At 46.2% G+C, this 24,921-nt stretch overlaps 1 protein-coding gene and 1 long non-coding RNA gene across 2 annotated transcripts; both read right to left on the reverse strand.

Annotated features, from left to right (window-relative positions):
• Window positions 1-999: 999 nt before the first annotated feature.
• Window positions 1,000-2,011, reverse strand: LOC135383005 (uncharacterized). Its single transcript, XM_064612651.1, has 4 exons — window positions 1,734-2,011; window positions 1,494-1,640; window positions 1,247-1,432; window positions 1,000-1,177 (listed from the first exon to the last, which is right to left on the reverse strand). Exons 2-4 carry the CDS (start codon window positions 1,516-1,518, stop codon window positions 1,026-1,028), a joined length of 363 nt encoding a protein of 120 aa, XP_064468721.1. The 5' UTR covers window positions 1,519-1,640; window positions 1,734-2,011; the 3' UTR covers window positions 1,000-1,025.
• Window positions 2,012-2,873: 862 nt separating this feature from the next.
• On the reverse strand, window positions 2,874-3,428 carry LOC135383006 (uncharacterized). Its single transcript, XR_010419602.1, has 3 exons — window positions 3,318-3,428; window positions 3,125-3,253; window positions 2,874-2,937 (listed from the first exon to the last, which is right to left on the reverse strand). It is a non-coding gene; the product is annotated as an uncharacterized LOC135383006 (long non-coding RNA).
• Between the last annotated feature and the right edge of the window lie 21,493 nt (window positions 3,429-24,921).

The following is a 24,921-nucleotide window of genomic DNA, read 5'->3' on the forward strand; positions in this document are numbered from 1 at the left end:
AGCAAATCCAAGAGCAAAAGCTCATGAGCAATTTGTGAACAGAGATGAATTAACACTAGCGACATGCGTGCAACAAAGGACACAGGAGACCAGGTGGGGGCTTGCTTTCTTTTATCACAGGTAAATTCGCCATGGCATTGTAAACAGTATAAATACAGTATAAACAGTATTATGTAGTCCGTCCAACTCCAGTATAAACACCCACGACAGAATAATGTGCAATAACCAGTGTGACAGCCTATGTAGTGAATAAGCACAAAAAGATAATGTACAAATTCCAGCAAACATAGATAGGGCCCAGGACTATTGCTGTCCCCATGCACGTCTGGAGCTTTCCACATATCTCTCGTACCAAGAAGGCGGAAGTGAACATATTTGCACTTTTGGGTCACATTATATGATACTTGCATGCTGTGTGGTGCTATGTCTCCCAACAGTTTTTGGCATTCGTAATGAATGCTATGGAGGAATTCGAAAGCACAAGTCCATTAGCTCAGTTTAGAAGTCTGTGATACTTTATCTTGCAAAACAGCCAAAATACTATCAGCTTCCAGCAATGACAACCTTGTTCAGAGCATACACACTGTTCATGACTACTACTTTGATTACAACAGCATTTTTGTATTAAAGGCATGTCAAAGCATTGACAATGTTTTCTGCTTCTGCTATTTTGTGCACATTTTGCTACGTGGTGTAGGTTTTTTAAGCTGCACAAAGTGCTTAGCCCTGCACATAACTGCACGTACATACTGGCAGTTGTGCACACAACTATCGAACTCAGCACATGATCCAAAATATAAAATTACGTACTAGGGATCTATGTAGACAGGTATACACTAAATGCATATCAAAGAGAGGGCAAACTGCTGATGATCCAAAATAGAAAATCCATGCTAGGAATCTATATACAAGGGGAAGCAAACAACAACTTTATTATGGGATGACGGCTGGGGCTTCCACACGGACACACCTAATACGTATCAAAGAATAGCAAACTGCTGAAGATTCAAAATAGAAAATGTATGCTAGGTATCTATGAACACAGGTGCTGAACACAGGGCTTGCAACTGGTGCACTTTCTTGCGGAGGTTATCCAGCTTGCCTTTTGTTGGCTGTGCTGGAGCTGCTAGACTACTGGACGATGGGCAATCTTTGGGGGGATGCCAGCCACTTCCACCTGCAAATGGTGATCAAAAAGCATTCACAAGTCTGCGGACTTCATGGCGGTAGAGTATTCGTCACATACCTCCTAAGTGCTGAGGTGACGAGACTGCACGCAGTACACCAGACGACGTTCCTGGCAGAGGAGTGACAACTGCAGCTAGTGGGGAGACAACAGTGCTCTGTGTTGACAAGGCTGGTGCGTGTTGTGCGTAGCTATGGTCCTGATGAGACAGATCACGCTGTTGCTGACTTTCTTCAGTACCACACTCTGATGAAGCAGATGATGTCGTACAGTTAGCCAACCCAACAACTACGTTACTCAAGTATACCTTCAGCATGGCAAGGATGACTCATCTGGTGAAGGTGTATTGCTCCTGTGCTGTCGTCATCGCAGGCTACCACAGCTTGCACACGTTCCTCCGTTGAAGGCCCACTGCTTTCAAGTCTGCTCTGATTGGCGTAGGCACTACTTCCTCCTGTAAACCACCAGTAGCACTCACAATAATTGCCTCTAGAGTTACAACATTTTCATGTGATAACTTGAGCATACCGACTTGTATTATACTTACCAACGCCATGCAGTGTGCGCTTCAATGTAGGAACTGCATCCCACCGAAGCCTTCCTGTGCGCAAATAAGCAACTGGTGCGAAGTGCTGGGAGCACAGGACCTTAGAGCGAATGGAAATTAGACTCGTATCCGCCTCCAGGTTGCAAAACTCCAGCCACGCCTTGTACCTGCGAAGCAGTTTTATTGTTGAAGAATTATGCAAAGCTGTGCCACGAAAACATGCACTAGCTACAGCAGCCTGACCCTGTATGCCCTACATTCAGAGTTCAACAAAAAAAAGAAAAAATCAGCATGCAAAGCAAGCCATCAACATGCTAGCATTGGGTACATGTAAGCACATGCAGCACAGCCCTTTGTGTCCCGTACATGCAAACCGTTGCAAAACTCCTCGTTGAAAGCAGCCCAGCAGCCACATGCTTAAAGGGACTATCGCATCCGGTAACGTATGTACGATACCGAAAGGGTAATGTTCTTCACCACTTCAGAGTCAACTTTGCCAAATTTCTCTTCCGAAAACACCTTACATATTAAGTAAACGAGTTTTAAAGATCCGCCTTCCATCTGCAGCCGCGACGATGATGACGTAAGCCAGGCGCACGAATTGGAGCGCAGCGCAGGCGATTGTCTCCGAGATCGTCTGCTTGTCGTTCGCATCGCAATATACTGAGTGAAAAGTCCTCGGTAAATACGCTGACTTTCGCTTACCAGTATGAGTGCAGACGTAACCATGTTACGTGAAACACGGCGTTACGCTCCTGGCTGTACGAACACGTTCAACGTCAACCAGAAACAACATTCCGCGAGCCGGTAACAGAGAAGACGCCGTCCCCTAGCATTCCGCCTCGCCCGCCCGCCTGTCGGTCGGTTGCCAAGGCTACCAAGGTCCCTCCGGCCGCTCCGTGATTGGTATTCACCATGTCAAAGGGCGCGCAGTGATTGGCCTCGTCCGTGTGACGTTTGCAGAAAGGGAATCCAGGAATGCGTCGTCTGCTCTTGCCAAGTTTTATATGAAACTACACAGGAACGACGCTGCCAATTCGCGTCGGGTTTTCGGCGTTATTATCAGTGATGAACGCAGAGTAAAAAAGCACTACAGTTTCGGAATCGATCGGGACGGATGCGATAGTCCCTTTAAATATTTACATGTTTACCACCTCACTGTGGAAGGATGACCTATCCAGGGAGTGTCCATACAGACTGAAAGCTGGAAAACAGGTGATACCATTGAAACGCTATTAATCTTATGTAACTTGCACTATGTTCACTTCACCGCTCTCAATAAAACTCGGGGGGAGAGGTACGCATTTTACTTCAGCAAACACTGCACGTCCTCAACCAAGTGACTCAGCTCCGTTCTCGGCCGTAGACACTTATAATATATAGGAACTCACCTCAAGGGGTCCCGAGGAAAACGGTGGAAACTTATACCGCCCATAGTGTCATCGGCGTCACAGTTTCCTTTCTCCTTCAGGAGGCACCGCTTATGTAGCGCCTCGACATGGTGCGTCTCCCGGTAGAGCCTGCAGGAACAGGTTTACCGGCGTTCTGTTGTGTTTTACCATTGTTCGTGTGTGCCTGCCTTACCTTAGTTCTCCGAGAAGTGTCCCCTGTTTGACTTGGTGGTTTGAAATTGAAAAGACGACGATGAAGAAGAAAACGGCTATCAACAGTCACAAAGCGCGCAGTCAACGTACGGCAAGCTCGTAGCTAACAACATGCTGAGGGACAGGGACCGGAAGCGTACTCGGCTCTGTCTATAATCTTACGTATTACTGGCAGACCGGGCGAATTGCTATATTAAAAATATGCATATTGGATTAATACACACATTATTCGCGCCTCCGATCAAATTATTTTTGTTTACGTTCGTAGTTTGCCCCTCAACAACCACGCTCGCATGTGTATCATGAAGGGCGCAGTGTTGCTAACACAGATTTGGTATTTTTTCTCGCCTTCGCTACCATTTATATGTACCTTGAAACGAACGCGGGCGAATCCACCGGTTAAATGAGCCTCAGCCAATCATGATCGAAAAAGGTCACGTGGGGGACCGGAGCCAATGGAAAGTAAATAGCCGGAATTTGGCGGGAAATGCCAGCGGCGACACTATTGTCGCGGCGGCGAAACCCGCTTACTGTGCCTCCTCTGCGAAAGCTCTCCCACATCACATTTCAAAAATAGTACTGCTCTCGCCCTAAAAACGAAGAGCATGATCAACTAGTACCAGGCAGGCAGTCCCACGGAACTGCCAATGCCAAAGATCCCCCAGAAGCCTTCATTGGAATCGCAACATTCTATGAACTACAAAACAGCGAAACACTTTCGTGACGGTGACGGACCTACGCCAGAGCAATTCACGCTGCTTGCAGCAACTTGAAAGCACCTAATTTTACAGAAGAGCCATCCCTTCCTATCAAACATTGTGTTTTCTACTTGACCTGACGCAATTCCGTTATCATTACAGCAACCAGTGACATTTTAGCCCTATGAAACGTCCGTTCGAGCTGTCGTGCATGTGCATTAGCTGTAGGACGCGTGATTTCGCTCAAAGAACCCGCTCGCTCTCAGTCGGCTCGACCGATTGACATTGGCATCGCGAAGGAAGATGGCGGCAATTTCCCGAACGTGGAATGTTGAGTTGTCGGATTCTAGCGAACGTTACATTGAGATTGCCACGTACGTTGACTGTTTCGAACAATGTGTATCATCTGCGGGAAGTTGTTGGATGTAACGATGTACTGAATTGGGTATTTCACACGCTTCAACGTTCAATCTTGCCGTGCTGCTTGGGCATTTGTGCAACACAAGTACGTACCAATTTCTATTTTCTCAGTCAATATGAGGTGTACGCGGGTAATATGGCGCCCATATCGCAAGGATTTTCCCAATATGGGCTCAAAGTGGGCGATATGGGGCCCATACTGCCAGTATTTTCCCAATATTGGGTCAAACTGGGCAATATGGGGCCCATATTGCCCATTTTCAGCCAATATGGGGAAAATCTAGGCGAAATGGGTCCCATATTGAACCCATATCGCCAATGACCAGCCAATATGGGCCCAATATTCTGTGCTGCTTGGGCTGTTGTAATCCAGGTTGACATACCCGCAGTATCCCATCAGAGCGCAAAAACCCGCGTTTTTAATCAAAAGCACGGGGAATACCCGTAGACATGCTTATAGTCCCAGGATATAGTAATCAAGATCGACAGTCCCACAGTACACCGGTACAGTGCACAAACCCGCATATTTAATGAAAAGCATGGGTAATACCCGCACACATGGGAATAGTCCCACAATAACGTAGTCCAGATACACAGTCCCGCAGTATCCCATTTGAGTACAGAAACCCGCATTTTTAATTAGAAGCATGGTTAATACCCATTGACATGGGAATAGTTCCACAATATGGTAATTGCGATTGACAGTCTCACAGTATCCCATTCGTGTGCAGAAACGCGCATGTTTAATGAAAAGCATGCGGAATACCCGTAGACGCCCATATAGACCCAGGATATCGTAGATCGACAGTACCACAGTATCCCATCACAGTGCAATTACAATGTAGAAACCCGCGTTTTAATAAAATCATGGGTAATACCCGTAGACATGGGAATGGTCCCACAATATCCCAACGCAGATTTACAGTCCCAGAGTATCACATTACAGTGCAGAAACCGCGTTTTTAAGGAGAAGCTCGGGTAATACCCGTAGACAGCGGGATAGTCTCACTATGTCGTAATCCAGGTGGACAGCCCCCACAGTATTCCATTATAGTACAGAAACCCGCATTTGGAATGAAAAGCATGTGTAATACCCGTTGACATGAAAATAGTCTCACAATAACGTAGTCCAGATACACAGTCCCACACTATCCCATTAGAGTACAGAAACGCTCGTTTTTAATGAGAAGCGTGGGTAATACCCATTGGCATGGGAATAGTACCACAACATCGCAATTGCGATTGGCAGTCCCACAGTATCTCATTACTGTGCAGAAACCCTCATGTTTAATTAAAAGCATGCGGAATACCCGTAGACGTCCTTATAGACCCAGGATATCGTAATCAAGATTGACAGTACCACAGTATCCCATTACAATGCACAAACCCGCATATCTCATGAAAAGCATGGGTAATACCCTCACACATGGAAATAGTCCCACAATATCATAATCCAGATTGGCAGTCCCGAAGTACCCATTACAGCGCAGATACCCGCGTTTGTAATGAAAACCATGGGTAAAACTCGGAGACATGGGAATAGTCCCACAATACCATAATCCAGATTGACAGTCCCACAGTATCCCATTATGGTGCAGAAACCCACATTAATAATGAAAAACATGTGCAATACCCGTAGACATGGGAATTATCCCACAATACAAAAAAGTCACGTAGCCCACACATAGTCACGTGGATTAAATTGCATGAGCAATTGATTAAGTTATGTGAAATGGGGATTAAAATTAATGAAAGCATGATTAATTGGGATGGCAGAGGATTAAATGTCATGGTATAAGAATTAAAGTATACGACAAGAGGATTAATAACGGCGGAAAAAGCTGTAGATCGGAAAGCAAGCGAAGCAGTATTAATATCTAATCAGACCAACGTCGCACATACTACCTCCTTGTCGCTGTAGCCACGTACAATATCGCTAACAAAGTTAGCGATGCGTGTTTTGCCTTTGGGGAGTCGAAATATGCAGAGCATAGCTTGAGAGAAGTAGGTCACAACTTCGTCTTCGTCATTCGCGATATCGGAGTCAACTGAACTGTCATCACTACATGCTTCGTGAAGATCCATGCCACGCAACAAAGGAGCAGACGACAGGCACACAGCCGCAGGCGCAATACGTAGCAGGCGACACTCGCGCGGCGCATATGCGCATGCTCGCTGTCGAGAGCGGAAGGAGAGAGTGTCAGGGCAATTCTGGCTCGGCCACTTGCAGCAGGAGCGAAAAAAAGTGCTCCTGGGGCGAGCGACCTGCTCCGCATCGCATCAGCCGAACACGCGGCTCTTGCTCTCACGGCATTACCCGAACTTACCGCTCGGGTTTGGGGCACAAAAATGTGCCCTAGATGCATCACAGGAAATCGCCATGCGAAATGGACTCCTCCTCATGGTACGATTACAACTAGGCCGATGGCGACACCTACGAGCGATGGAAGGAATTGAATGGGTGACATTCCATCCGCTTAGCTGCTTTTCTTTATCTGCTGTGTCTTCTACCAAGTAATACTTCACAGATGACGAATAAATTGTCTTTCACCGTTGAGCGCTCGTATTCGTGAGGTTCCCGAAACAGTGGTCGTGCCTTGCTGGTCGTGGTATTGATTGCACGAGACGGATTCGGAAACAGGCTTCCTTTCACGATTAGGGAGGCATGGGCTGTAAAACGTACCAGCTTCCGACTCAGCTGGCTGCGCTCTTGATTGGTTGACAACGATACGCAGTCAGAATGGTGGGGCCACTTAGAATTCCGGCAATGATGGAAGAAGAGATCTGCACTTTCACTAATGGGTAAGGGATGAGAACAATCTTCGTCTGCAACGTCCGTTAAGTCAGAGCGGTGTCTAAACTGTAAAGGAACGCGACGCAAAATGACATTTCGGAGTTCGTTCAGTGCACCGTGAGATCACAAAATGGCGGATCGTAGCGACTTTCGCCGAGTGGCAAGAGTCGACGGCGCATCGACGCAACGAACGACTGTCGCGTGCATGCTCTGTACATTAGGACAGTAGGAAAATAACATATAGCGAATGATATTGGAACATAGGGAAATGTCTGATGCCTGTGACACACGATATTTCTCGTACACTGGCAAAGTGTAGAAACACAGAAAGTGTAGAAGCAGACTTAATTCATTACGTGCAGTTTCTCGCTCCACTCACTCAAATGTTCAGCTCCTCGTTGCAGTGCAGAAAGAGTTATACTGGCTGGAGGGCGCATGATACACAACCGGTTCAATCCAACGTCCGTCGCGTTTCATTGGACCTTCCGTTCACTCTTCGTTCGTTTCTAGGCTGAACCACACTTTTTTTTAAAAATAAACATACCCCCTCCCCACTGGCACACCACAGCGCGCTGCACGAAACCCACCAGTAGAACTAGACATTAGGAACATGACACTTCCCCGTGGGATTCTTCATTGAAAACATGCTGACATTTTTGTTATTTTCTTCTGTTAATATCATCATTAATTATCTCTGTGAAAAAATCCCTGTTTTCCCACAAGAAGCGTGTTCCCCCATCATCAACTCCTCAGTCGCAATAATGGTTTAATGGTGGTGCTCGCAAGAGTAAAGGCTGGTTCACACTGCCACGTTCGCGCTTACGGCCTACGGGTTGCGCTTACGTAGTACCCATCTCGTTGCCGGCTACGGTCCTCCATCGTTCACATTACTACGTTTCGGCGCTCCGTTCCTCCAATGATGAACGGCCTCCTAGAGCGCCATCCTTCCAAAGAAAAGTGAAATAGAGCCACAGAGTAGCATGGCGTCCAGCACCCCGGTGCCGGCTGCTTTGGAAGACAATCAGACATTCGTTGACGATGTTCTTAACTGTTAACTGTTAATGTTCTTAACTTAACACCATCGTGGATAGTGCAACGTACAACTCGCCACTTCGGACAGATTCATTAAGTGAAGATATCACCTGGCAGACCCACTGCTATGCTAATTGTCATCCATCAGTTTTGTTTTTTCGTGGCATCCCTGTAGTCGCTTCTTTTGCTATTGTATAGCCAGGCAAACTTCTCAACTTGGAGAATACGAGCTTCTAAGACATCACATGTTTGCGCCATCTTTGCAAGGAGACACGCGAGACGAAACGCACGCGCGGCATCCGAACTGTGCTTCCATCCTATTGGCCAGTGCGCTCACGGTTACGGAGCTTGCGGGAGAAAAGTTGAAGTTGCCTGAACTCCTTGAGGATCTTGCGGGCTCCATCTCTTCGTCGTCATGGCAACCCCCACCGTAAGCGCCCGTAACCCGTAGCCGCAAGCGTAAACGTGACAGTCTGAACCAGCCATTAAGGATATCACGGAACCAAAAAATAATATATCAATATTAACTGACAAGTCTCTCATTAATTGGTTTTCTCATACGCATACACATTTTTCTCCTACGTATACATATTTAATGTGTTTCTACTCTTAATTCACTTCTGTAGCATGTGTCTGTGTGTGTGTGTAGCACTCCTGTGTGCATGCTATCGTTGTTCATCCGTATATATGTGTTCATGTGTGTTCTCACGTGTGTGTGTGTGGCACTGGGGGTGTATGCGTGTGCGTTGCCGAGTTTATTGCGCCGAATAAATCTTCCCTTTACAACAATGTAACTGGAGTGCAATGTTACACTTTGTAATTGTGCTTTCCTGTGTTCTGACAATGAAAAAATACTTCATTACCGCGGAAGAAACAGATAAATTTATGTTTACGTCCGATCTTACCATTACTAAGCGTAAATTTCGACAAAATGGCTGAAGCTGAGCTGTCAAGCTGGCTGACACTGAGGCTGAGCTGTCAAGCTGTGTTCTATCCCTAGTACCCGTAAACGCGCCCGCTGTAAGCGTAACGGGAGGAGTTTTATGCGTAAATGGCACGGGGAACCTGGTTTACTCTTATATTCTGACGCATAAGATTTCGTCTTGGCGGATAAACTGAGGCTCTGCGTCGGAGTATCAGACCCTTAAGCCTATATTAACGCGTATTGTTTTTCATTTGTTATACGGGCCCTGCCTTCTGAGAACACTTGCATTGTTCCGTGTGCAAAGCGATACACATATGTTCAGTATCAGATGTTCTCATTGGAGCAACTTCGTAGCTTTTATAATTAAAAAGTTAATTATTGAAAGTTAATCAAGACTGAGCACTCGTCCATGCCACAGTGCAAGCCAGTGACATATAACCTGCGGCAAAAAGCCATTAAAGAGACAAGTAAATGACACTAGACGTGTTTGAAACTCAAAATTACAGATTAAAGGGGTTGAGAAACCACACGGATAGACCTTTGTCTCTGGCACAGTCTGTTCGCCTTACTCCACGTATTCCGTACGCAAAGTCCCACCTCCCACCTCCTATTATTTTTTAAGCTACAGAGTTTTAAAAATCTCAAATTTTTGCGGCCCCCGCCGACCGTGGCGCCAAGCGGTGCCGGGCAGCTCCATGAAGTCTGCGGGAAGTGACGCCTTGACCCGTTGCTCTATGGCTCTACGTCATCGCCCTTCCGCTCATTTCACTTCCCCGCGTCGCGTCCCAGCGCTCGCCGCGTCCCTGTTTGCAGGCGTCGGCATGAGAACGGGGACTTCGCACTTCCGTGGCGCGCTGAAACTACGTGCGCTCGGTACTACGTCATACCGAGATCGGGCGAGGAGGAGGCGAGTCAAGAGTGTGTAGAGGAGGTGTTGTTCCTCTACATGAGTCCCGACCGGCGATGATGGTATGCCACGGAGAGGCGATGACGGTGGCCTATCTCCATGGCCGCGCCGGTGGAACTGAGGCAGGTGCGCCTAGCGCGTGGGCATCATCGTCGTTGTCCACGGCCCGCTACAGTGCTCCCCCCTCAGACGCGGAGCGGCGACAAGAAAGGTCGAAGAATCACGTCGACACAGGAGGGAGAAGCAAGAGCGACCGTGGATGCCGCGCACTGCTGGACATGTCCATGGGCGGCACAGCACAAGTTGAAGGGAGAGGTCGATGAGTGGGGCGGGAGGGGCCGAAATGAGGTGCGCCAGAGATGAACGTTGACGTCGTCGAGCGTCAGAGTCGTGTGTCGAAGTCGTGGCCTGGGGTGCCGCAACCGGCACGGGAGGGAGAGCTCGTAGGGTCGATCCCAGGAATAGCGAGGCTGCTGTGACCGTCCGTTCGGGTCACCAGTTTGTGAGCGCGGCTAAGAGAGATAGGCCAGGAGCGTAGCGGAATGCAGATGTTTATTGGCCGGTGGCCGCGGATGGAACGAACTTCGGGTGGAGAGCGTGGGCGGTAGCACGCGCTTCTTCACCGTCGGCGGAGGCCGCTACAAGTGAAAGGATCTCCTCATATTCAAAGCGTCATAACTCCGTGGCGCGGGAGCGCAGAGTGAAAGGGTTTCGACGAAGATGTTTGGCATCCATAAATCCACATTTCAAACATCATTTTGTGTAATATTTGGATTTGGATTCACAACACCTTTAAGATGGCTCCTATGGCTGCACACAAAGAAACAGATACTCATGGAACGATGCGACAGCATCAGAGGACACCAGAGCCGTATATAGGGAGAGTTTGGCCATTGGGAGGAGCCTAATCTCAAGCCGCGTCATATGACGCGCCCCGGCGCTAGTTGATTGACGGGTCGGCGATCCCTCCGGGCGCGTCCGCCATTAGGCGCCTCACTCGCACCGGCGTGTATGCCTGAATCGTATGAAGTTGGGACTCTGTGGATGTTGGTGAGCTCTGCCGCAACAGAATCAAACGCGCAATGTTGAGTTATGTGGATGTTCTGAAATGACTAACAGCACATGTTTGCCCTCTCGCCTTTGCCGTGATTAAATCGGTCTGAAGGGTGAACGACGTGGACGCCTCATGCACGAACATCACGAGCATATTTTAGACGAAAAGGCGATTAAAACTTCGTGTCCGGCGGGATTTCGTTCTATAATGCCGTCTGGTTGTTCACTTCTTATGTGACCAGCACTTTCATTCCGCATACCGGCTATTCCAGTAGCAACTATAACCGGCGATTCGAGTAACTATTGCAACGAGAGAAACTACGGGTAACAGTTAAAAATATGTAGCTAATCCGGGGTACGAACTGTGGCGAAGTACTGTATGAGAGTTTTCAATATTGCCTCGATAAATTACTGCCCTTGGAATGTGCGGACATCACAACTTACACAAATGAACCATGTGAACAACGTTGCAGGTGAGCGGCATGACCGTTGCATATCGTGATATCTTCATAGTGGTGCTACACTACGGACATTTGACAATCTTTCATCGTGTCTGAAAAGTAAATGATTCAGCTGTTTCTTTACCTGAATCGCCAGCCGGCTCAACATGAATGACACACACATTGAGCACAAAAATGACACTGTTGTTACAAAGAAAACAATTTTATTGAGAGCCATCATAAACAGACTTAAAATTTGTATCCCACTTAGTCTCTCCCCTCAATCATGACCTGTTCAGCATGGGTGACGCTGAAGTGGCACAAATGCCACAGCTGACATAGCTCATGACGTCATAGGAGCACACAAGCCCCAGCACCACATCAAGGTGGGGATACAGTGCAGGGGGGGGGGTATATACACATTGGGGTGATGGGGGCATATATACACCTGAATTTACAGAATAGTGTCTGGAAACAGCCCACTTCTCTGTAAGTAGGGTGTTGTAGCACTCTGCTACACTGTAGCGTTGTCACAATTCATTCTAGATGTCGACTACAACTGCGTCCAATGAAATGATGCACGTTCTCTAGGTGTCGGGTTGCAGGCATTGGAAGAGAACACCAGGGATTCATTTGTTGCGTCGAGGAGCACACATGCTCTTGCTTCCCATGTCCTTTTCTTTCTTTGACATCTTCCTGCTAAGCTCGCCGAGGTGTAGCTGGAGACGCGCATGGCAGAAACGCTGGATAAGTTTATCTTTGATGCGATGACATGATTCAATGTCCACATGGCTTACAGCTGCACACATCTTGGAATGTAAGAAAGAGTCAATATTTTCCTTGTCGGTACAGGCATTAATGTTCTTCACAAAACAGTCCTCACAGATCAGCAGCATGTCATGGACCTTATCAGAAACACAAACCAAGGCACCTGTCTTGTAGCATTTTTCCATGGTGAAGGCACTTGGTCCAGATACTGAAGCAGTTTTGTTGGTTAAATCACTCTCACACTTGGCGCACGTCACATTGTTTTTTTACCACACGTGACACAATATAGCCACAGTAATAGAAGAAGGCACTTGCTTCTGCTTGATTAAGGGGGCCCTTCCATAAAGTAAATTGTCATCATCGTGGTCCTGCTCGATATCCCGTGGAGCTGTAGAGGTGTTGAAGTCAACGAGGAGGAAAGCTCCATCATCAATGTCATAGGAGCCTGATGTCGACGCCTTGAGGTATTGCGATACACTGATTATCTTCAATGCCATTTTAAAGGGACTCTGACCAGAAACTGTGGGAGCTCTTTCGTACTTGTAGTCGATAAAGCACCCAACAAGGACTCTCCATGCGAAAATTCACGCATTAAAACCCCACAGTTTCTCTAAACTCGAATTTTAAACATTCGGCTTCATCCGAGTGCAGCACGCCTAGCGTCAAACCGAGAAAACATACGTTTATATAGAATATCCACCCCGGCCCACCATCAAGATGACGTCAACACGGGGGCCACTCGCAACACCCACAATTGGCTCAAACGCGTCACGTGGTCACGCAATATCTGTCAATTTCCTTCATGAAATGGCATTTCTACGTTAATATGTTTTTGTTACAGAGCCTCAAAAAGAAAAATATACCCTGCGTTTATCACCTGCAACAGTTTCTACGATTTTCTTTTCAATCTGTACACGGCGTTCGATATATGCTTCCGTATCCGGTCAGCTGTAATGGATGCCGTATGCCGAGCTTGCGGACTGCGAACTTGTGTGACTCCCGGTTCATCCTTTTTATTCGGGTCATTGGGTTGGTGTTGGAGTTGGTCACCATATTCTGAACGTTTCACCTATCGTTGCGGTGTACTGTTCTTGATCTGCTGCGAAGCGACGAACCGCAACGGCAGTCACTCGCCTCAGCGAACTTCTGTCTGCTGCATCTCAAAGGAGCATGGGGACCTGATGATACCTTCAACTAAAGAAACCAAATGTGCTCTCGTGTGGTCCTGACGGAAAAGTAGTATCAACAAGGTTAGCACATTTATTTTTCAGTTCCAAGTCTAGGTACTGACAACCATGCAGGTGCAGTCGATCATTCTCGTAGCTGTTGTGTAACGCGTATGCTTTCTTACATATCCCACAGAACCCTCCACTTTTTCAACCAAGTTATCTTTATGAGATCCTTCTGATGGCTTCTTACTAGGCTATGCCGCTCCGAAGCATTGAGATGACGAAGCGTCGTGGAAGCTGCACCTCTGCCTTCGAAAGATGAATCAGTTATTCCACACTGTGCTTACTGGCTTTGTATAGAGTCTGGCAAATCCGACAGACTTGGACTGCCTTTTTCAAGAAAGTTTGAAATGTAAGTATGTGTATATTGGTTTCACATATCCACCACATATTGAGCGTGTGTATGATTGTACTTTATATGCTACAGCGTATCAGCATACATTATTATTCAACACGTAGTGTGGCAAACTCGACATCAGTCACACAAAGCCAACAATTGCCTTTTCTACAATTGCTTATTTTTATCATATCATGTTTTTGTCTATATCTCAATTTACCAACCAACAAAGTATATTATTTTAGTATAATCGTCTTGATATTTAACAAGTCACAGTTTTATCATGGTTTTGGCGCACTATAGCCCGAGTTGCTTATGCGTCATTAAATTGAATCATCATCATCTTCAACTGCCATTATTCAATTGAAGTGCCAGGTGGATATAATGATATGGCGAGATATATTTTTTGCTGTCATCCTGGAATTGCTCATTTCATAGTCACCGTGAAGTTTGTTTTCGTTTTCAGAAACATTAAGAGGACTAAAACCAAACACTTTTCTTTCAGAGCATCCCTTATGCACCTGCATTTCAATTCCAATCTGTATTACAAGAATGACAGACCACTCAACAGAGATGAACATCTGAAAGTGAAAGAGCTGGAATGAAGATACGTTAATCTGTGTCAAAGGTTCTTAATATGTGTACTAGTCGAGGACATTAATTCTCAAGCTTATTCCTCTCTTCAGAAGAGGTGACAACTATGCCCCTTCTATCTATTAACCAGCTCCACTTTTTAGGGTTCCCTGTAAACTAATGGAGGACATCATGTACTACCATGTCGATTCCTTTTTTAAAATTCCAGCATGGCTTTAGAAAAGGGTATTCAGGCAAAACTAACGTAGTGGAATTCGTTCACATCATTTCAAACTGTCTTGATTTCTGGGTCCACGTAGATGTAGTATTCTTTTTATTTTGTAAGGGCTTTTGACACTATGCTCTATGCTCGCGTGTTGGCCAAAGTAGCCTAATTAAAATTTGATCCTGCTACCTGGATATGCAGTTTCTAACCGTAACCGTGGCGACAACTCGTGAGGAGAACCTATCATATCGCCACCATGCAGCATTTGTTATGTTACAATCGCTTCACATTTTAATCTAGTCAAAAGCAAGGACTTTTGGTGATCGGTCTTGCATGATTACGTGCCCCTCCGTTATGTAACACCACACTGGGTTCTTCAACCTATGATAGATAAATAAATATATTGCCAAGTAAATTGTCTACAAGGCTCGTTATTCCATTTCGCCACACTACCACAAGCAATTGTTAGAGTAGTGGCCCAGGGTATGAAGTTCGCCACTAATCATCATTCAAACAAAGTTCATAATGTAAAATCCTTTACTCAGAACACTGGCTTAACACAACAATTAAGAATAAAGAGAGTAAACATTTCATTGCCTATCCAGGTGGCATCATCCCTCCAACAGAGAACAATCAAAAACAACATCAAAGGAGTCAAATCGGTGGTCCGCATTCCTTTCATCCAACGTATTTCATACGCTATTTGGAGGGCACTGTGCCCATCAGGCATTTTGACTGTGCATATCAAGTTGAGTGCATAGAATGTGATGCAACCTACATTGGCGAGATAGACAAAAGACGTGGGACAAGACTAAAAGAGCCAGTTGCCAGGGCTACTAATGCTTAGCTTAACTAAACAGGACCGAATCAGTCTACCACTGCTGTCCTAAGGGACATATATTTTGATGGTGCAGTAACCTTTGCTCATGACTAGCGATGGGGCCCTAGAAAGTTCTTAGAATCCTGCTTTATCAGGTGTGATGCTTCAGCCTGTAATACATACCGTGGCCCCCTATCGGATGCGTAAGATTCCCTCTTAGATAGGCTGATGTGCTCATCTTTGGCCTCTGTTGTACTGATGATGCCACCCGGATAGGCGACAAAACGTTTACGCTCTGTTTTTATTCGTTGTGTTGAGCGGTGTTTGCAGTAAAGGACGCTACATTATGAGGTTGTCACCCGGCTTTTGGAATATATTTTCAAATAAAGTTGTTGTTTTACAAAGCTCAATACATTGCAGAAATCATTCTTGCTGCCTATTGTTTTGGGGGTGCCATCCTTGCAGTCACATGAAGCACTGAAGGGCCAACTTAAAAAGTAAAGGCAATCTGATTTATGTTCTTGCCGACATGGCACAGCGTATGTACGAGGTAGCTCCATTTCAGAAGCCTGAGAACACTCAAAGCAATTAGTGTGCTAGCATCAGATATGGTGTACAGCATTACATATTTGCTTTTGCTAGGGCAACTAAGAAGGGTGGATAGAAAGGCAGTTACAACCTGTTTCCACAAAAGACACTCAGATTCATTAGCAATTTCCTCCAAGAGAGCCAAGGCTTTTTCTAGATTACTAGAACATGGGTACCCGGTTATAAATAACAAGAATTCATCTACCAGAAGTCAGTGTTTCACACACCCTGCTTTCCATCAACACTATTAAAAGCTGTGTCCCCCAAACCTGCACAAAATTCCTGGAGAGTCTTTACTGGACACTGTTGCTGTCCCTCTCACCAGGTGCTCTCTATGAACCCGATTCACAGTTCTGGATGCACTGCCTGAGCTAACTTCAGCATGCTTTCCCAACACAAATGGTAACTGCTATGAGGAGTGTTGTACTTACTGAAAGCAACATAAAATGCTGTACCTGGACAGGTAATGTTGATATCCTTCTTAAGACCGTAGAGAGATGTTCCTTGCTCCCTTTCTTCCAAATCTTACTATCAGACGCAAGCCCACTTGCCACCAAGCCAATGAGTTGTGCCTCACAGTCAGTGCAATCAAGGGAATCTATCACTGAGGCTCAGAAAAGCTGTTTTCCATCGGGATCTGATCCAGCACTGAGCCGTGAGTAGCCCCGTGAAAGTACCAGGGTTTCTTTGAATTTTAGATGTGCCAGCGTTTGTTTTCCTCCCCTCCTTCTTTTTATGTAGTAGCTGATTACTTTAGCCTTGTACTGCTTTGGAGATTGAAGATGTGGAGATGATGTAAGAGGTGGAACTAGGCTTTATGCAAAATGAGGCAAAGTGTGACTACGTACAAATCTTATGAGAACGTTTATGTATCATTCACACAAAGAGAGGATACGTGTTACATCTTTTTCCGGTTTTTGATATTTATTTATTTATGAATATATCTCAAAGGCCATTGCAGGCATTACATGAGGGGGGAACATCAACATGGGTCACTTAACAAATACGGAAGTTACAAGGAACATACATATTTGGAAGACAGACTCTGTTTTTCGTTCGTTCATCAGTCTTGCTCAAGAAATTGTTCACAGTAGCAATGGTACACAATGTCACGAAAGGAGTGCTCATCTATCGTTCCGCAATACTCATTAAAAAGCACTAGTGCTGTGTTTCAACACAAGATGTTGAACTCATGAACCATGCATCATCCTGAGAGCTATAGATAATCCTAAATACAGATGCTGAATTATTTTAAATGTGATAGACGAGCTGTGCGAAGAGGTACCCCCAGTTAGGATCTTGGGTACTTGAAGCCTGTGGCATTTACTGTGGGAAAGGCTTGCCAGACCCTCTTCACTGCACAGGCTGGGATGACCATGATCTTGTTTTTCCCAAGCTTGTGCCATACTCACCTTGCAAACTGGCGATACGCAGTGTATCTGCATGTACACAGATGTACATAAAATATAGTTTAGGCAAATAGGTAACCGGTTACAGTACAGTGTGTGTGCAATGTCATTTCTACATGTACCTGAGAGCAACTGCAGTTTACCTGCCCACACCTTGTACATTACTACACATGCTGTGTTCTTTTAGAACCCAACATTGTTTTACTTTTCACTGAATCGACAATCAAGAACACTCAATATCGCTAAAAACCTACGCTAAAACCTTATGTACAGGGCAATACATAAAAACGTGACTCAGGACACAGCACAGTGACAATTACAAAATTGCCTACATTGGTTTTCTCCAGTTCAGAGTCGTGTACTGTATAGCCTTTTTATGTGCTGCGCCCTGTACTGGAGTTTTTAACGACTTTATTGCAGGACCAAACCAGTTTTGGGCGCCCAAATTTTAACATCGTTCGACAAGGACACATGTGACTTACTTGTGAATATAGTCGCTCATAGGTTCGCGCTGCCCACGGAGTTCAATATGCGACCTTCAGGACAGTCATATTGAAGAATAGAAGTTGGAAATCTTTGTGGGTTGTAATGCACTCATACTGCAGTCATTCGGCAGTGTTTTCGAGCTCCTTGCAGCACAAGCATTCGATCTCCTTCGGCATTATGACACACCAGCCACACCGGCACCATGAACAGCAAGTGCGCATTAGATATCAGAACACGAAATTTCTGAGAACGTTTACATGTTCGATCACAGTGTGCGTTAAAAAGCTCATCGCTTACCTGAAGACAGGCGACTCATGCTGTTTGCTTCATCTGTGACTGATGTTCGTAGAGCTCTAACTTCGTCTCGCATTCACGGCATCGGCGACGTTTCGAAAGCCTACCGAGCTGTTCAGCACGCAGAATTTTCCTCTCGATCGCAGAAAAGTCAGAAAGAAGTTTCGGGCTCGAAGTCTCCGCATTTCTTCCTTCGACGTCCATATTGAAGATCGCTTTCCGGACGGATGCCGGCGCTCTCACAAACTCACTAACAACAGAACTTCCGGTCCGGGCGCCCAATGAAACGTGGCCCTCGTGATTTCGTCACGCACACGGAAATTGGCGGATGTCCACTGCAAAGAGGCTAGATTTCGGCCCCGATTACGCGAGTTGAGGGGGAAAAGCGAAGCCAGTTTTCAGCTCCCCGTTTGGCAAACTTTGCCTCCGCGCACAGCCAAAATATTTCGCGTGTGGCTTGGAGGCATATTATACCTTCGTAATAGATGCAAACGAAATATTTGTCGAACTTCTGGTCAGAGTCCCTTTAAATTCCACTGGAGTGGGAATTGGATTGCGGTGCCGAACAGCGGAAAAGAAGTTCTCAAGACTGTACTGTGTAAATCTTGACGTCAGGACGAAGTCAAACGAAAGGTCCTGGAGTAAGTGGTTTTGCAGTTGAAGTATCGATGTTGTGGAGAGCAGGACACCCGCTTGGCAAGGCTTGAAATGTCCATTACCAATGTTCACACGCGAAAACATGTCCATGAAGTTTTGGAGAAAGTCGACTGCGTCTTGGTGGGTTTGAGGGTTGTGAAGACTCAGGGCCATCACAGGGTGCCTGCTGCACATGAGGTCAAACCAGTGATTGACCTGCTCAACGAACCACGCAGTCACCAGCATGTGTTCTGGCCAGCCTTGTTCATTCACCATAGTACGAAGAGCAACAGCGGTTGAGTGGCTGAAGACACTTGTGGCGTTTGACACCTTCATCTTGTCGAAGTGATTAGGTTCGAGGACTACTTTGTTCAAGTTAGGTGCAAGCTTGAAAGTGCTGTTTTCTTGGTAGTCAGCAAGACGTCTCACAGGCTCAATAGAGATGACGCATCCAGGCAGCTTGTCCTTCTCTACACCTTCTGGATGAAGAACGATCATTTGCCGGTTTGGCCGGTGGATGGCCGCAGAGGTTCTTGATGATGTGTGGAACGTCAGCAAGTGCACGGATTGAAGTGTCCGAAATGGCTGGGTGTTGGACAATATTTGCAACAAGGCTGTGTTTCCCTGCATTAACCTTGAAAAATTGCCACATTGACCTGTTGCCAGGCCCTATGTCGGTAGTGATAGCAAGCACATTGAGACCGATGCTATTGCTTTTCTGGATCACAGACACTGCAACATTTCCAGCGTCCACGCCACTGAATGGATCGCCTGCGTAAAATAAAATCACATGCTATAACCGCTGCGATACACAGAACACATCAACAGACATTATGAGATGCAGTCGCTCAATACGTCGCTGTGAGCTAGAAAGAATAAATCGTCATATGTTCTGTTGGAGTACTTTTGGGGTATATATAGGGCCCTCAGTTTTCGGGTAAAACCCGATAAAGCCCGTTTTTACCCCCCGATTTACATCAAAATGGTTCGGGTTTAACCCGATAAAACCCGTAAACCGGGCTTGCGAAAGTGGAAACCAAGGACTTGATCCGCACACGCGCGAACTACGGCAATCGCGCGACCGCTCCCGACCGCGCCGCGTCTTGCTGGTGAAGTAAACAAAACACGTCGGGTTCGGATTTGTGGACGCTTGCATGCAGGTTCGATTTCTAGCGTGAAAAATGTTCCATTGGTAGGCGTCACCATTTGAAAGTTGGCTTCACCTAACACTTCAACGAATGCTTAGTGTTGTACGTTTGTAGATTTAGCGGAACTTTTCGATTCAGTTCTTTGTGTTACGGGAAAGCCATCTTTAACCTATGACATCATACACTTTGTTTAGTGATATATTAGGTTAGATTAGTGCGGCTGTGGCACCTTGCCTCGCACTCCCAACTTCATTATCGAAGCGGCCATGGCCCTATTAATCTAACCTAACTTCACTAAACTAACCAAAGACATCATCAACTTGGTTAGTTTAGCGATAAGATAGATTAATGGGGCCATGACAGCTTCCCTTGTCCCTCAAAATCCGTTTCAATAATGAGGTGAAGCCGCCTTGCAGAATGGCAACGCCAACCAAAGTAATACCCTGGTTTCGTACCAAAAATGCCCTGTGTTTTTCACACCCGAAGAAATGTAGTCTGCTACATGAAAGCTTGTGTCAATAAGTAAGTTGAAAACTTCAGTGTTAGATTTTTATACGGTTAGTGCTTTCCGTGGACGTCGACGAGACCCTTTCTTGTGCTGTTACCAAAAATAGCAAAGGAATCAGGAAAATCCTGCTAAACAGCGAAGAAACAAAGAGTTAAGCAACGCTCGTCGTTCCTTGAAGTGGGTTTGCACGCAATACACGGAAGTGTTAGGTGAAGGCAACTTTTAAATCTTGTAGGGAGTACTTGTATCAGCAAAGTACGCGGAGTAGTAAAGAGGATGCAGCAACAGCCAACGATATACGAGGCATACCAACACGAGCGCGAGCATGCTGTCAACGCTCATCGATGGATGATGCTTTACTGAACATGCAACTTATTTTTTTTTTATACACAGGGGCCAGTGCAAGCCTTAGTGGTTATACAGTCTCTTAATAAATATTCTTTCACTTAATTTCAACACTCCACAGACCAACCGCTGTGGCATCGCTCATGATCTCAGTTGTCTCGCGACGTAAACCCCCAATGTGAGTCGCTTATGGGCAGCTCAGTATCATGAGATGATTGACTTCCATCGTCAGATTGAGGCCATCTGGGGGTTCCTAAAAGTAATTATTACGGGTCACACATGATTTGATATGCAATGCTGATGAGACTCACCTGTGGCAAGCAGCTGTCACATGGCGCGTGCGAGTTAGAGTCACTTCTGGGAAGCTCCTCGACGTAACAAGAAGCATCGTGGTCACTTGTGAAGAGCTGTTCATCGTCACAAGGATGCTGAGGTCCCATTGAAAGACCCAAGGTGTCTGGGGGCTTCTAAAGCAATATCTGGTCAATTGTGTCAACACATGCGATGTTGATTGACTCACATGTAGCAAGCAGCTGTATGATGATGCATGGAAGTTACTTGTGGATGAGTCTGGAACGTCACCAGAATGTCGACTTTCCATCGACATATTCAGGCTCTCTTGGGATTCCTAAAACAGTGTTCATGATTCATATGTGTCCAAGCACGCAATGTTAATATAACTCACATGTTGCAAGCAGTTCTGTGATGATTCGTGGCGGCTACTTGCTGGGGGGCTCTTGAGCGTCACCAGGATCGCCAGTTTCCATATTTAAGCTCTCTTGGGGCTCCTACAAACAGTTTTGACCTGTCATGTGTGGCCAGACACGCAATGTTGATTTGACTCACATGTTGCAAGCAGCTGTGTGATGGCTCTTGAACGTCACCAGGATGTTGACTGTCCATCGTCATATTTAGACTCTCTAGGGACTCCTAAAAACAGTTATAATGGGTAGTTTCGTGTCCGGACATGATACGCTGATTTGACTAATTGTTGTTTGTGTGCCATTAAAGTTCGAACAATCATCATGATTTCACTAACCTGTGTGCAGCAACCTGATGATGCATTTGGGGGACTGTTGGGGAACTCATCACTGTCACAAGGATGGTGACTTGTTGACAGATTCAAGCTGTCTGGGGGATTCTGAAAATATTTGACAGGTCACATCTGTTCAGACATGCTGTATTGATTGGACTCACCTGGGGCAAGGAGCTACCTGTCGATGTATTTGAAGTACAGCCCGTGGAAAGGGTCTTAGCTGTTTGACGTGGCTGGGAAACCTTGGAAAGTGGGAAGGCTATATCGTACAACATGGCAGTGAACGTTCCATCGGAAGCGTGAATGCAATCAGGGCAATGCAGTAAAAGACATGCTATATACGTATACTCACAAAGCTGCTAACTCTTTCCCTTGGGGGCTTCCTATGGGCTTTTGGCTTTATGTGAGCAAATATGGTTGGAACTGCATTTGGCTTGAGCTTCTTCCAGCTGTCTGCTCTGTGTGTTTCAAACTGGCTCGCCTCAAAATGCACCTGGGATGTTGTCATCAGTAGCATGTGATTAAAGGATGTTAAGAAGCACTGCCGATCCACCAAAAACAAATAAACAGCTTCATGTATCCTCAACAACGGTCCTCAGCAGCTCTGATGTGAAACGCTAAGAAAAAGGGCTACATAGGCACATACAAGATTGCGCCGGCAAGTGGTTAAAGCCTGGCCGATCATGCACGTGCTCACGGCAAGATACGCCCACAACACAAGGCCGAGCTGACCGCGTCTGGGCCTATCTTCGCTATATGTGCTTCAAATATCAACAAGACGCCGCACTAATCAAGGAATGTTTAATGAACACTAAGATGCAAAAACCTTACCTCGCAAAGCTGGCTTTTTGCCTTCGGTGTCCAGCCACCACCTCGCTTGGTTCTCAATTGCCATTCACGCCGTCTTTTCGCGTCTCTCGGGAAACTATACATGCGGAAACCTTTCCGATCGGAATTGCTGCATCCCACAGCACTGCAGCACCCCATGTCCAGCTAAACCGCGATCCAAATCACCGAAATAGAAGCTGAACGCAGTTTTTCACTGCACGACTGCGCCTTACTCCATGCGACCAGCTGGAGCGATGAGGCGTGCAATGGCGGCTCCGACCAGGACGGCGCAAAGTGGGGGGGGGGGATGACGCGTTTTACGTCACGGAACGCTCCTCCTCCCACGGCGGCGAAACATGAAAGAATGGCCAAACTCTCCCTATATACGGCTCTGGAGGACACGTGTTTCGCCGGGTTTGCGGCTCGTCAGCTCTGGGTAGCTGCGCATCGTTCGGAATTGGCAAACCAGGGGTCGCTCAGCGAGCGATATACACCTGAGAGGGTGACTGAGCACTCCTCCATGCCACAGTGCAAGCCAGTGAAATATAATCTGCGGAAAAAAGCCATTAAAGAGACAAGTAAATGACACTAGACGTGTTTGAAATTCAAAAATTACAGATTAAGATGGCTTCTATGGCTGCACGCAGAGAAACAGATACACATGGGACGATGCGACAGCACCAGAGGGCACGTGTTTCGCCGTGTTTGCGCCTCGTCAGCTCTGGGTAGCTGCGCATCGTTCGGAATTAGCAAACCAGGGGTCGCTCAGCGAGCGATATACACCTAGGAGGGTGACTGAGCACTCCTCCATGGCCACAGAGCAAGCCAGTGAAATATAATCTGCGGAAATCTGCTAATCTGCTATATATATATATATATATATATATATAGCAGATTCCCCTCTTTCCCCTTTTTTCTCCTCTTTATATATATATAGCAGAAAATGAAAAATCAAACAGCCGCGAGGTGGAATATGAGCGAAAGGGAAGGGGACACAGCGACGGATTTGAGGTGTTAGTAGAATACAAAGAAATGTCTATTTTACATAATTAAAACATTATTTAGGAAATGGGGAAGAGTCGACGTTTCGGAGGAAAGCTCCTCCTGCTTCGGGACAGAAGAGGCAACAAGTCTGTCCTCGGCCTTTATGAATTCAGCTTGCTGAAGCTGAATCTCTAAAGGCCGTGAACAGACTTCCTGTATGTTATGTAAAATAAACATTTCTTTGTATTCTACTCACACCTCAAATCCGTCGCTGTGTCCCCTTGTCTTTCGCTCATATATTGTGACAGACGAAATTAATAAGGTAAGCTAAAACCTCTGCATCAAAACTTCTGCGTCAACTTCACTACGAAACTTTAATATGTAAGGGAAGTAAAATCCCGTAGACGATCATCGCGATTATTTAACTCCACGCCGACACAGCCTATGCCACTCCAAATGCCGAATTCGGATATCCCTTTCCCTCTCGGGCGACCTCTGCCGCTAAACTTCCCGTTTCCTACCCCCCCCCCCCCCCTCACACACACACACAGAGCGAACTCACCATAAAGAGTTCTCCCTTAATGTCTTCTGTTTTATTCAATACTCAAACGCACACGGCATGTCTTTCTCGGTACGCTGTGTTCTCCCTAGATAAACTTGAAATCAGCTTTCAATGCCTGACTCTCTGGAGACATTTCGGGCTCTCATTAACATTCCTGCTTCGTTGCAGCGTTCCATACTCGAATCGAGCATTACCTCTATCTGAAAATCGAAATCACCGCCTGACAAAACTTCGAAAGGAGCGATGCTGCAGCAAAATACCATCAAGGCGGAAGAAAATAGGCAAAACCTGCGCTCTAAGCTGGGAGCGCGGAAACACGTAATTGTCCACACCCTCGGGTGCTATTAGGCCATAAGAGAAGGATGAAAAAAAGAAAAAGAAACGCCATTTCAAATAGCGGAAGTAGTCGTTGTCGCAGTATGCCTCCCATTGAAGCCGAGAAAGAGAATAAGGGGACCACGTCGCAATTGAACCTTCATGCAGACTGCTGAGGGAACGGAGGTCTAAGTCAGCGAGTAACGTCTGTGAATGTCACTCT

Source organism: Ornithodoros turicata, chromosome 2, assembly GCF_037126465.1.
Source record: "Ornithodoros turicata isolate Travis chromosome 2, ASM3712646v1, whole genome shotgun sequence".
Lineage (NCBI taxonomy): Eukaryota > Metazoa > Arthropoda > Arachnida > Ixodida > Argasidae > Ornithodoros > Ornithodoros turicata.

What these genes read in the sequence shown, in the direction of transcription:
- LOC135383005 (XM_064612651.1), bottom strand. Translation starts at nt 1,518, where the DNA reads ATGAGTCATCCTTGCCATGCTGAAG. An exon ending in TCATCCTTGCCATGCTGAAG is followed by an intron (nt 1,433 to 1,493) that starts GTATACTTGAGT and finishes CTGCTTCATCAG; the next exon opens with AGTGTGGTACTGAAGAAAGT. An exon ending in GTCACCTCAGCACTTAGGAG is followed by an intron (nt 1,178 to 1,246) that starts GTATGTGACGAA and finishes CACCATTTGCAG; the next exon opens with GTGGAAGTGGCTGGCATCCC.